General features: G+C 29.4%; 1 protein-coding gene across 2 annotated transcripts; it reads right to left on the bottom strand.

Annotated features, from left to right (window-relative positions):
* Positions 1-3,066: 3,066 nt before the first annotated feature.
* On the bottom strand, positions 3,067-9,101 carry LOC129910634 (probable cytochrome P450 4s3). 2 transcript variants are annotated; one of them, XM_055988077.1, is made up of 6 exons: positions 8,856-9,101; positions 4,281-4,734; positions 4,032-4,222; positions 3,840-3,967; positions 3,380-3,770; positions 3,067-3,307 (listed from the first exon to the last, which is right to left on the bottom strand). In XM_055988077.1, the coding sequence occupies exons 1-6, from the start codon at positions 9,004-9,006 to the stop codon at positions 3,153-3,155; spliced, it is 1,470 nt and encodes a 489-aa protein (XP_055844052.1). In that variant the 5' UTR covers positions 9,007-9,101; the 3' UTR covers positions 3,067-3,152. The 2 variants fall into 2 exon arrangements, with proteins under 2 accessions (XP_055844052.1, XP_055844053.1); XM_055988078.1 differs by lacking the exon at positions 8,856-9,101 and adding an exon at positions 6,158-6,364.
* Positions 9,102-14,484: the final 5,383 nt, after the last annotated feature.

Raw genomic sequence — 14,484 nt, 5'->3', positions numbered from 1 at the left:
ATCCTGAGCTAACCTTTGGCAAACAAACCAAGATTTTAAGCTAACGACTTTTTCACAGAAATAAAAAAATCATAATTTTTTTTCGATTTCTGATATGAAAAAAGTTTTTTATAGTATCTTTTGAAAAAAATAGTGCAATAAAGACAGAAAAAGTTTTGATATCCTGGACTATCATTGGGCAAACGAACCGTAGTGCAAAAGCAGCAATTTTTACACTGAATAAAAAAAATATTTTTTTTTTCTGATTTTTGAGGTGAAAAAAAAAATAATTCTGTAATAATTTTAGAAAAAAAATTCTTGGGCTAACCTAGGGCAATCGAACCAGGCAGGTTGGGCGCACTAACTTCACATAGCCATACAGGTGCTAGGGGAATTCTTTAAATGAGAACGCGAGCTGTTCTAAAAATTCTGCTTTCGGATCCAAGTTCAACACACCAAAAACCTCTAGAAAAGTATTATTTCGTTCTTGAAACGAAATCACTGTAAACTAGAGAAATATGCCTAAAAAGTAAATGATTATTGCGATTTTGTAACCTGAATATCTCGAAAACGCAAGCTGATACAAAATTTTTGACTTTGGATTCGAGTTCAAAACCTCAAAAACATTTGAAAAACGTAATAAAATATAACCACTAGCTGCTCAGTGTTCTCGATGGAGTTTTAATCTTTTTGAGACGCATACAATAGTTTTGAGGCAATCGTAGGTTGGGACCCGCATATTGATAGGAACTGTGCCTTCTTTGAATTTTCCAAGAAATTTGCGTTAAGGTGCTTTTGGAGTTGAAAAGAGCAGCATTCCCGAAAAAGTCAATTTAATGGAACAGAGGTATTTTGGGCTTACTGCCCGAATGGCAATTATTCAGTTAATTTTTTAGATTTTTAATTTAAGTAAGTGCGTTCAAAGATTAACTTTAACAGTACCTTGTATTGAAATTAGTAAAGTAATTCATCGTAACAGCATTGCACAAAAGAAGTTTGTATTCAACGAGTAAATTAATGTACTTTATTGTCCTTGGATTAAATCTATGAAGGATTTCGACATTATGTTTAGTTTTAAATTAACCTTAAATAAAAGTAAAAAGCAATAGCTCTCGAAAAAGACTGATTTTTATGTTGTTCAAAGTGTAATAAATTCGATATAAATGTTTAGTGTCATTAAAAATCTATATTTATATAAAACTAGCTAACCCCCATCCGCTTCGCTGAGTGCACTTTTGTAAAAATTGAACTTTTTTGAAAATAATTTGAAACCAATTTATAGAACCTAATGCTTTTTGATATACAACATTTCTTGCATAACGAAAAAAATGCGGTTAAAATTACATGCGGTGGTTCCGCTGCGCTTGAGTCTTGAAGCAGAATTTTCAGATGTAAAATATACATTCTCCAAATGCACTGCTCAATGAAGAACCGCTGCGCTGGATAAATTTCAAGTATTTGAAACGAAAAAATTCGCCAAACTGCTTCGTTTCTGCTTATGTAGCGTTCTATTTGATACATAGTGATTTCATCATTCCTTTCAAAAGATTCTAATGCAACACAAGCTATATCGCGCCCTTTATCACATATTTGCATATGTATTTGATGGACTTCACAGAATTACAATACTCGAATTTATGTTGGCTTTGAATGCCTTGTATAATATCGGTGAATATGGCACAACTTCAATATTCACATTTTTCACTTTCACGATCATTGATTTCTCATTTTCTTGAGTGGAACGCCTATGATGTAAAGGGTATCCATCAGTTCCAGTAACTGTTTCTGATATCAAAGCTCTTGGATAACGTTTCGAACATTTTGCATCAACCACATGGGGAATTACTATTAGTCTAAGAGCCTACAGCAAATTTTGGGAATAGAGTGATAACCAAAATGTGAGTATGCAGATTTATAGCCTTAAAACGAAATCAAAAGTCTGGCAGCTTTTAGTCGCAGCCTTATATGGATTTCGGGAGATTAGATATCGCGAATTTTCCAATTAATGTGAGTAGGCTAAATTAACACAAATTCACATTCTGAATACAAACACTGATGTTCTGTCATTTCCCCTAAGCCTGAAGACACCAACCTTGACGATGCGATCTATGGAACTCAAGATATAAGTTGTTTTAGCGGCATTGTTTTGGAGACTTTTCTGCAGCCAAATCAAAATGCGGGCATGCAGTAACCCCACTCTACTGAGTACATCCAGCATTGTACTTTCCCTAAACCTTTATGTTTAATGATAAAATCCATTAATGATTTTAACTTCATCTTAAACAAATGCGCTATTATATCATTATATCATGCCTATCAGCCGGCGATCCAGGCAACAAAAGATCTTTAATTTCTATCCCTGCAGGCTTTATTTCCTTTTTAATATGCCAATTTCACCCGTGTGTGTTATACCTAACCTTTTCTTATTTTTCCCAGTTTTAATTGACCCACTTTATAAGATCGAAAAACAACAAAATTGTAATTTCACTTTAAGGAAGGTATGGGGGACATGCTGCCCCCCTGCAACCCCCCTGCTTGGGCACACTATAGTATTTAGGGTGGGTGTCTTATTCCAAGTGAAAGTGCTTACCTATTATTCAAATTCCAGAATGAAAAAACAACCGTGAGGCTTAATGCCTTTTTGAAGTGGGTGTTATTGCGTCTTTTTAAAGGAAATAAAGCCTGCAGAGGATATTTTGCATACATATCCTATCCACAGCATATTGATTAAACAATCTTCGGCACAACAAAGTATGATTAAGTTCATTTCTGCGAACCTGTACGTATGTACATATGTAGGTAAATTTTGAAAATTATTTGTTTTACTAATAATTATTTTGAAAGTTTGTCTTAATAAATTTGTTTACAAATTAAGCTAAGTTAAATTTTTTAAAAAGCGAGAGTGTTTTTTTACTCGTACAAATTGACAGCTATGTAAAGATGCAAGAAAAGGTATTATTTTTTTTTTTTGATACAAACCATCTACATATTAATACCTTTCAAACAAAAAAAAATTACCAAAATCGGACCACCCAAACGCGAGTTTATCGGCCACACACACTAAACGAACTCATTTTTATATATAAGATTTATTATAACTTTATTGTAAAATATGTTTCAAAATTAAGTAAATCATTCTTAAAAATTAACTTTTAAGCTTATTTATAAATTATTCAACGTTTCCTCAGTCTCACTTGAATTCCATTTTTACTTTTGATAACCAACTCTGGTAGAAGTATTGGTTCAAAGCCTTCTGCTGGCAACAGTTCATAGGTTCTTAAAACATTTGCTAGAGTGCACTTTAATTCTAACATGGCAAACTTTTGACCTAAAAAAAAAAAAAAACAATAAAAAAACAATACAAAATCAAGTCCACACAACAATGTTTTTTTTTAATTACCAATGCAATTCCTTGGTCCAGCACTAAATGCAATGAAAGCATACGGATGCATATTACTTTCTTCAACTAAAAATCTCTCAGGATTGAATCGTTCTGGTTCAGGAAAATGTTTTTCATTTCTCTGTACTACAAAAGCCAACAGATTTATTGATACACCTTTTGGTACGTGAAGACCTCGAATATCAAAATCTTCCTTCATCATTCTGCTATAGAATGGCACTGAAGGATATAACCGAAGGGTTTCTTTAATGACAGCTTCAAGATATTTCATAGTTTCTTTTTCTTTGCCTTCCAGTGACACAGCTTCTTCGTAGGCTTTTTGTTGTTCTTCTTTATGTCGAGATAGTAAGTAGATAGCAAATGCTAGAGCTGAACTTGTGGTATCATGACCCTGAAAAATAATTGAAAAGTATCATTGTTTATTTTTTTTTAAGAAAAATGTGTTTTTATGATTTTTTACCTCAAACATAAAAGTATCAACTTCTTCTCGAATTTCGTCATCAGTTAAATCAGCTCCGTCCGCTTGAGCTAATAGCAGGATATCCAAAAATGCTAATCGTTTTTTGATACCAATTTCATCATTATTTTCTTTAAAGAAAAGGAAATAGTTAATATAAGAGAGCTTAAAGTCGTTAATATTTTTACATCTTACCGACATCATGCACATCAGTTGAAGTATTAGGGTCTTTAAGGGCCCTTTTTCGCATTTCAATAACCCTTTTCGTTTCTCCATGAAGAATATCCAAAGCATGTTGTCGTTCTTTGTAATCATTTGTCAACCTAAACAAGAAATCAAACCTTTTCCAGGGTGAATAAGATTGCCTATGAGATATTCGACACATGCTGGAAAAAAAATCAAAATTAAAAAACCACTCATCAAAACAATAGAATTTCACACTACTTTTGTACAGCAGTAACATATTCCGAAGTACTTTCAAGTTGAGCATTTTTTTGTATACCCATTGCAGTTTCACAAATAATATCCAAGGCCAAAAGAGTTATATATGGATAGATATCAAAAACTTCACCATTAGCTTTTTCTTCAAGTTTGTCCAACATAATTTTACAAATTTCTTCCATGGGTTGTTTAAATTCACCCAACATCTTAAAATGAAAAGCTGGTGTCAACATTTTCCTTCTTCTGTGCCATAATTCACCGCCACTTGTAAGAAGTCCTTTTCCCAACCATGGTTCTACGACTCTATAGTTTCTAGATTTGTACAAAATTTGATTGCTGCCAAGAATGAATTTAACATCCTCTGGATCGGTTAGGAAAACTGAAAGATCTTTGCCAAACCAAATGCGAAATGTTGAACCATATACTTTGCGCAGATCTCGTAACCAGTACAAAAGTTCTATTGAATAAAGAAGAAGAAAAAAACTTTAATAACAAATTTCAAAGCTTATATGTTACGACAAATAGCAGAAAATAGTATAATTTCGAGATACCTTTTAACTAATTTTATTTTTTGTTTGGTTTTCTTAATTAATCTTTATGCCTTCTTTATAATTTATTTATTCTTTCTATCATACGTTTACTTTTCTTTAGTTTACATGAATTTAAACCCTTCTGCAAGAAAAATTTCAGAGGTATATCTAATTACGTAATTATTTTCTTATTAAACACGATTATGACAGTAAAAAGCTAATATATTTCTATTAAAAATACGATGTTTTGGTAAATTAATTTAGTAATTCGAAATTTCGAATTTTTGAAACAAAGGTCATTTTGCTAAACCTTATTTTTTGGGTTTGCAAAAAGTGATAAGGGGAAATTTTGTGTTGCAATTAGTAAGTGTTAGAAAATATGGCAAATACGTTAAGACTCTTCTTTTTTTTAAGTTCCTGTATATTGAAACAGTTTACCCGACGACTCGACCATAGTTTTTGGAGCCAATAATACATTATCAAACTTGAAATATACATACATATATACAAATTCAACAAATAAAATGTGTTTCTAAAACTTTCCAAATATGTACATACTAAAATAAGAAATCAAAAAACAAAAGTAAGAAGATTGGCGATATACATACATTTTTGAATCGTTAAGAGATTCGAAATTTGCAGTGCTTAATCAGTTGAAGCGCAGTGTAAACAAAAAGAAATTTGAAAAAATTAAACAAGTTTGAGACGCGCCCGCCGTCTACAAAATGAATTATGAAGGTAAATAAAAACAGAATCATCATTATCGTTTCTTAGGTCACTGCACCGCATCAGCTTTTTATTCTATAGAAAAGAATAACAAACTTGAGCTGGACAATATCACAGTGTTGGAAGTAAAGACATAGGAATGAAAACTAGAGAATGTTCCGCAAAATAAGTTGCAAATCAAGATTACTAATAATGATAACGCTGTTAATAGACTATTTTATGATTAGTACTACAATCTATGCGGGGATTGTGTAGCTGATAATAAATACACTTAATTCTTATCTAGGAAGAAAAATGTGAGAGCACAAAGTTTTCAATTGTCTTGTTATCAATGTACCTACCTGCTAGTTTGTTGTTTTTAATTAGATCAATTTGAAACTTGTATATCTACAACCCTGTGGTTTGTGAAAAATGAATATGCATAAAATAAAAAGCTTTAAAATTCATCCAATCATTTCGATTATGTAAATACTTTTAAAGATAAACAAGATTTTTGAAGTTATTTTGCATTTAGTTAAGAATTTATCTCACATTTTTGTATTACGACACAATGACTTAACATTTTTTTTTTAAATCAGGTTTTGTTTAGCATTATGGTTTTAATTTTTTCTTATACGCACTTACTTCCTTCACCCACATTTTCCATTAACTCTATGTGACCGGGTCCTTTAAGTGTTAAAGAAAATTTAACAATACGACCAAAGTTCAATATTCTTGGTAATAATTTAAATAAATAAATTATGGCTATTGCCATAATTATCACTACAATACCCATGTTAACAAAGAAGAAAACTGATTTCACTTCGAATACCTAACGAACACTGTTTAAATGCAGTAGATATCTGATCAGGTATTCTGCTCTAAATCTTGATTTAGCCAAATATCAAGCTTAGACAATGTCAGCTGTTAAGAAGATTCACTAAGCTGCCAAAGAGAAAAGAAGCTTTTATTTAGAAAAAAGCTTTTTTGTTATCAAAACATAAACAATGAAGGTATCAGCTGTGTTTTAGTTCAGTTGTAGTTTTCAACAAATGCAGGGTTAAAAAATAAATTTAATTAACAAAAAAAAAATCTTTATTTATAATCACAAAAGGAGGTTCTGGTACTATGATTTATTATTTTGCCAAGATTTTCTATCAGAAGGTATCTTTTGCATGAATAACTCACAACTTTTCATCAAACAAAGTGCTATTTATCTGATAAAAACAAACGTAAATAGTACACTGATTCAAACAAAATTTTTTTTTTGTTCAAAGCATTACCGAAAATAACGTTGGAAATGATGAAAAAAAAAAATACTTAATATTAACATTAAGTACCGCCGCATCGCAAATTTCTATTTCCCATATGATTTACTTGGAAAGATTGTGTTTTTGAGTTTGGAATTTTATAACTTTTTAATGATTCATCAAGGCTAGATTTAATAATTTTCTTGTATAAAATTGAACGCTCTACAAAAAAGCTCTTATTCATTTTTTTGATAAACTGCCCCGTTTCGAAGTTATTCAACTTTAAAATATAAAATGTAATTTTTTCTTCATTTTTGTTCATTTTTTTGGACGAAACTATTATCTTTTTCCAAAAATTTGGCAATCTTTTCGAATATTTGTATTCTATGTTGTGTTTTGGTTTCACAGATCCTTTTATATAACTCTCAAACCCCTAATACTATCATATTAGATTTCTTCAATAAATTCGAATTATTCATTTTTTCAACTAAAAATTATTTTAATTAATTTTTCGCGTGGGTTTTTTTTTTTAATTTTATAAATGCAATTTTGTAGAGCGTTTAATTTTATACTAGAAAATGATAAAATCTAGCCTTTTCATTAAAATGTTATTAAATTCCAAACTCAAAAACACAATCTTTCCCATGTAAATTATATGGGAAATAGAAATTTGCGATGCGGCGGTACTTAATGTTAATATTAAGCGCTGAAATTTTTACAGTATTTTTTTTTCGTCATTTCTAACAATACTTTCGGTAATGCTTTGAACAAAAAATTTTTTTTGAATCAGTCTAGTAAATAGTGCATAGGCTAAAATTGATGTTGAAAAATTGCGAACTAAAAGTGTAGGGTAGTTGGAGCAGCTATTTGGAAAATTAAATTTTTCCGAATTCATCATTTTAGGCTGTAGTTTTTAGACACTGTTTAATAGACAGACAGAAAAAAGTCGGAGAACTGAGAAAATAATTTTTTATGAAACTATAATGTATGCTACTTCTTCTAAGCAAAAAAACAAAAAACTTTCTGCATTAACATTTTTTATATCTTTTTTTTTTCAAAATTATGACCATATATAAAAAAATTTTTTTTTGCAAAAAAAAAAATGTGAATTTCAGTCCCTTTCTTGATAAAAAAAAATTAAAGGTATGATATTTGATTAACTTTTTGTAATAATCCAGTAACTAGGCATTATTATCTTTCAATTAAGCCATCGTAACCTAAAAAATTGTTTAATTTAATATTTTTAAGGAATTTAAAAAAAAAATGTTACATGAGAGTAACGCTGGTTCCGAAAGGGTTAATAGAGTTTTTAATATTTCAAATTCGAATCCGAAGTCAAAAACTCCCATGACATCATTTTTTTCACATAAAAGAACTATAAAATATGTTCTTTTTGCAAGAAAAATGTAAACATAAGAAGGGTTTATGTATGTCAAAATCGAAATTCAGACCCAAACCAAAAAAAAAAAATTATTACAAATTAAAAAATTAAATGGTCAAAACTGTTATTATTTGCGATTTTTAAGAAAAACTAAAAATTTAGTTTTATTGAAATTGCTGTTCATGTATTATTTCATATACCTGTACCGATTTATTTTAGTCAAGATTGTTAGAGTCGTTATCGAGAAAAAAAGCATCAAGTTGAAAATTTTGTATTGGAGGTACACGTACACGTTTTAAACAAAATAGAAAAGCATAATACCTAACTTTAAAAATTTCATAAAAATCTTCTCTTGTTCAAAATTTGAAGGAAATCTATCCAACCGTTTAGGCAGTGAAAATGTGTACTGATGGACGCACAGACGCAGACGTACAGATACGCATTGACCGACGGACGTTTAACGAAAACCACATTTTTAGAACTCTCCATCATAGGAATGTTGGTTTTGATTAAAACCTCGAAATATTTTTTAAAAAAATATTTAATTCACAGATTTTTTAAATTAACTTGTATTTGTTCAAGAATATATCTCACTTTTGTATTACAACACACTGATTAAATAAGGCGTTATAAAGGATAAACAATTTTCTTATATTATTGTTTATTATTATTATTGACTTTCATATAATGTCCTCAGTTTATTTACACTTACTTCCTTCCTTCATATTTTCCATTAGCTCCATGGGACTGGGCCCTTTAAGTGTTTTTGAAAATTTAACAATACGAACAAAATTCTTTATTCTGGGTAACAATTTAAATAAATAAATTATGGCAATTGCCATTATAATCACAACAGTACTCATTTTGACAAAACTACAAAATAAGATTCTTCTTTAACTAAATTTCTCTGACAACCGTTCGAATACTGTTTAAGTAGATTTCTGGCCTAGTATTATACTCTACATCTTCATATAGCCAAAAACCTAGCTTTATAAATGTTTTCAGAGATAAGAAGCTTTCATTTAGAAAATAAAGGTTTTTCCTTATCAAAACAAGAAGGTAACATCTGGTATCATCAAGCGAAATGTTTTTTTGTTTGAGAAAAACATCAAATTGATTGATGTTGAGCCAAAGTACAAATTCTAATTCTCTCAATTAGAGTAAACAAAAGGTTTATAGATTAAAATGGATGATGACAAATTGCAAATTAAGAGTGAGGGATGCTGATTAAATTTCGTCTGATTTTGTATCAGTAAATTGTTTGTTTTGCTGATACAGTTTGAAATCAGGTGAAAAAATACTTGTTAAGAACTTGAAAACTGCAACAATGTATTAAATTTTATCACGGAAACTTCAAATCATTCCATATTGGGTGGCTTTTAACTTCAAATTTTTCCATAACAAAATACTTTAACTCTTATGGTTTTAAAATTGAATCAAGCTCAAGATAACAATCAGACATGAAATTACGATAATAAATGTGAAAAAATGGGTTCCTTAATTTTATGTGCCTTTCTTGATCTTCATGCCAAACCATTAAAGCGATTTGCTTCAAACTTTGAGTTTAAGGGTTTTGGGGGACTTTCAAAAGAGTAAATTAAGATGTTTAAAACCAGAAATACTGGCATTTTTATTTGCTCGTGAACAACTGAGCTGATATCAACGAAAATTTTCAAAGAACTCAAATCTGAAATTGTCTCTTGTTTTTTAATGCGTTTTTTAATTTTTTTTTTTGCAATTTTGGTTTAAGGTGTCAGTTAATAGCATCTAAAAAATGTTGGAAATTGACTGATTAATTGTTCAGTTTTTCCGCATACGCCACAGTGGTCCGTAGTAAAACCAAAAAACAAATAGTTACACAAATTTTTGATAACCTCCTGAGACACGAGCACTTGAAAAAAACAGCAAAATACTGTTTTAAAGATTTTGTATAGTTTAATAAAGTGATTTTTTTTTTATATTTACACATTATAGTCAGTAGTCACTCACATAAATATTGGGCCAAATGCAAATAAAATAAAATGCACGACTGGGTCGCACGAACTTGCTCTTAGAGTTAAAGTTGCTTAAATTTTTAAGACTTTTTATATAGAAATTTGGAAAATGTAGGTAGGTAAAAAAAAAATAAAATTAGTTTTTTAAGAAAATAAAATAAAATCTGAAATCAAATTGCCCTCCAAAACAAGTATGCAATTTTGATTGATATATTAACATGCATTTTTAGAAAAAAAATTTTCAAAATCGTTAGAGCCGTTTTTTAAAAATCTAATTTTTTATAAATAATTTTTTGGAAAAAAAGTTTTAAAATAATATTGGTATGCCATTTTGTAAAAATCACTAATCAACATCTAAAAAAAAACGGTTCTATGGCAGGTACCGTTAATAATGATTTTCAAAAAAAAATTTTTTTATTGAAAGATAGACCTTGTCTTAAAACTAACATTTGAATTTTTTAAACAAAATCGTTGGAGCCGTTTTTGAGAAATTTCAATTTTACTAAAATCGGTATATGACAAGTACCGTTATTTTTGGTCCAAAAAAATTAATTCCAAAAACCCCTCTGGAGAGGCGCCAAATAATGCTACATACTAAGTTTGACATCAATCGGTTCATCCGTTTAAGCTGTAGCTTCGTTTACAGACAGACAGACTGACAGACGGACAGACAGACGGACTTCCGGGACCCACTTTTTTGGCACTTCGTAATGTCATGGAAAAATGGTATCTCAACTTTTTTTTTTGTACGAATGCATAACTTGATATATAGTACCTATATCGCAAGTAAAAACAAATATTTACAATAATATACTGATAGCTAGTAGATGTAACCTATTGAGCTATTTTTTTCGGCTTACATTTAGACTTAACAATCACGAATTAGCCATTATTTTTTAAAAATACACTTAATATTATACTATAAGGAAAATCGGATAAAATAAAATATTTTGCTCGCAAAACCTGATTGAAACTTCATGAAGAGGACTAAAAACGGTACAATATACAATATTTATTCAATGAAACACGAAAACAGAAGTTAAACAGAAGTTACGGTGCCCAAACTAGATTTTGAACTTTTGGCCCAATAACTTTGTGGTGTCAACGTTTTACAATTATTTCTTTAAGGATATAATATATATTGTTTCATTTTGCTTGTCGAACTAATGGTTTGAAGAATATACAAATTTCAATGCACTTTTCAAAACCTTTTATATATTCATTCTTATTTTTTTTGACATTTAACTCAAGACAAAGTTTTGGCCCGATAATTTCGTATTTAGAATTTATTTGACTCATGGCCATTTAAGTCCAAAAAACAATTTACAATGTTTAAGATTACATTCAAATTGTCTTCAGGAATTTGACTAAACAAAAAACAATCTAACATAAGTTGTTTGATTTGGAATATATGATTAGTTGATTTTTAAATTGACCTAAGTTGTTTATATTGCTTATGTTTAGTGTAAGATTATTATAAACTTGCAGTCATACATACATTTAACTGAATTGTGCTCTTGAAGATTTAATTGAGACAGGGAGACAGGTCACTATCATACATTTTGGTTTTGCAGTAGTTGAGCTAACAACTTGCACTCTTCAGTTTTTTCACTCTGCAATTTTTCCAAGTGCTTAAGTGATTGGAACTAAACTTGGTCAGTTAAAGAAGTTTTCTTTCCATACCGTTTAAGTTTAAAAATACTGACAAAATAGTACGTATACACCACAGTGACCCAATTTGAATATTTTATTTGTAGGTAGCTAAGAACCCACCGTATATCTCTTCCGGCCAAAAAACCTTCCCGAAACGTCCGAAAAAGTTAATATCATAATACCCAAAAAAATCATTTTTTAAAAGAAACACATACAAGTATAGGAGCTCACTTTTTGTATCAATTTGCATTTTTATTTCAAAAACGACTTCTGCCGTTTTAATAAACAAAATACATGGAATTTTTGAAGCAAAGTTCTAAGGATTGTTCTTATGATTTTATTTTTTCCAAAATTTATTTTAATAGGTAGATGAAATGATGAACTCATTAAAAAAATTACTGTTTTTTGTTCTTTTTCTTCGGTAGGCAGATTTTATATTTATAAACAATATAATCGCAGAGGAAAAAAAAGTTGACGAAGAGCACGACAAACGTTCATCAACCTATCTTTCGATAAGTCAAAGTCACGTCCAAAAAATCAAAGACTTGAAAACCAACAGTTAACAATGCCTTACTAATGCTGTTGGCATTTCATAAGAATAATCCGTCAATAAAATTTTAAATCATGATTTGGGACTTAAAAGCAATATTTAGTACAAAAATCATTTTAACCAAAACAAAAAAAAAAAAAGGGAGAAGTATTATAGTACAACTGGTGATGACTTCATAGATATAATTAAAAAACTGTTGGAAAAATTCTATCTATCGCCAAGATCTATAGAAGTACAAACGCAAAATTTTTAAGTACCTAGGTATTTAAAAACAAAGATACTATTGTGATAGTTAAGCTGTAATTTTAATTTTAATTTTAGTAAGGTAATAATAATTATTATTATTTTTAAAAATAAAAAACTTAATTTAAATAAATCATGATTTAACATTGGATTTTGTATGTACTTATACTTCAGGGATTAATAATTTTTTTATTTTGTTAATAATATTTTTTGATTAGGGGTTATGATAGCGTCAAATAAATGGGAGAAGAAAAAAATGAATTACTTTTGATTTGGAAGTGAATCATTTCCCTACTTCATTTCACAAAAATGTGTGAAAAATTTCCAAACATGTTAGTTTTGAATATCGCCAATGATGATAAATTGCTTGTTTCTAATCCGAACGAAGTTCATTTTTAGAAATGTATCTTATCTTTGTTATTACTGCAAAAAAAATTCGAATCTCAAAAATATTTTCCACATCCTCATATTGATTTAATCACAATGTAGCAGTACAGACGGTACACAGACAGTACAGACAGTACAGACTTCAGAGGTCAAAGTTAAGATTCCAGAAGTGAAAAATGATTAACAATATTATTGTTTTGTTGCGATAATCAAGAAGAATACAAAATAAAGTACAAAAGTGAATTAAAAGTCACTTGACATTATGACTTTATGGCGTACCAACAACGACATATTTTTTTCGTTTTTTACTTTTTATTTTGTTGTGGACTTTTGGACCACGGCGAATGTATTTCGCTAGTAAATAGGCATAAAGCTTTTTGAATTTTGAATTATGAATCAAGTCGATGTGAATGGAATCATGTTGCATACTTTTTGGATATAAACAAATTAAAAATAGGGTATAGTTACAAACATCGGCATCAATATTAATTTTGGTTTAATTAATCGAATATTGAATTGGTAGTTTTTGATTGTTTTTTTTTTTTTGCCAACTATTGGTATTGGGAGTTTGTTTTAAAACGCAACTTTTTTTTTAAATTACAGAGTAATTTGAAGTTCACATAGCTTAAACCATTATGACCCATTAAGAATACAATATGATTTATTTTAAACCATTATAACATATAGGTTTTTGCACTGCAAATTCAAACAAAACAACTTAAGAGGAGTAAATAATTTGCATTCCAAACGCATTCTTGAGACAGAGGTAATAAAACAAATAAACACATGATTTTCGAGGGCATAAAACTCCTTTTTGAAATTAGACCCAAACAAAAAATCCCCTTTGAACGTGTTGGTTAAAAAAATTATTATGAAGTCAAACGGTGAAGCGTGTGTAAGAATTCTTCAGATTTTTTAATAATGATAAGAAAAAATAAGTAGTTATACAAAAGTAATAAAAACATCATTTTATCACTTTCTTGGTGGTATTGTTTACACATCATAAACATGATTTAGATGATTCAGAATTCAGGGTAAATATTTGTGTTGCAAAGTTGATTTTCTATTTTTCGGGTTTTGTTAAGTTAATTTAGAATTCAGATGATATCTCAGAGATTCCTGTTAGCTCAGTAAGCTGGACAGCAAATTGGGTTGAAAGCCCCTGTTTTTATATTGGTAATGAAATACCAGTAAAAACGGGTATACCAGACCAGTATTACTAGTTGACAAGCATTTGCTAAAAATATATCGACATAATATTCCATAGATATTGATAAATATACTCTGCTGAAAAAAAGTTAAAGCATAGGTACACAAAATATGAAACTCAGTTGTTTCAGAATAAAATGACAAAAAGTGTGCTTGAAATGCATTCTTGTAGCATCTCAAAGTCTTGTTACACAATTTTTTACATTTTCTTAACCCTTTCGGACCCAGCGTTACTCTCATGTAACATATTTTTAAAAATTCGTAAAAAATATTTTTTATTATATATTTTTTTAGGTTTCGATGGC

The sequence above is a fragment of the Episyrphus balteatus genome, chromosome 2 (genome assembly GCF_945859705.1).
Source record: "Episyrphus balteatus chromosome 2, idEpiBalt1.1, whole genome shotgun sequence".
In the NCBI taxonomy this organism is placed as follows: Eukaryota; Metazoa; Arthropoda; class Insecta; order Diptera; family Syrphidae; genus Episyrphus; species Episyrphus balteatus.
The sequence above is the reverse complement of the archived record's forward strand: the minus strand, read 5'-3'. Positions and strand labels throughout refer to the sequence as shown.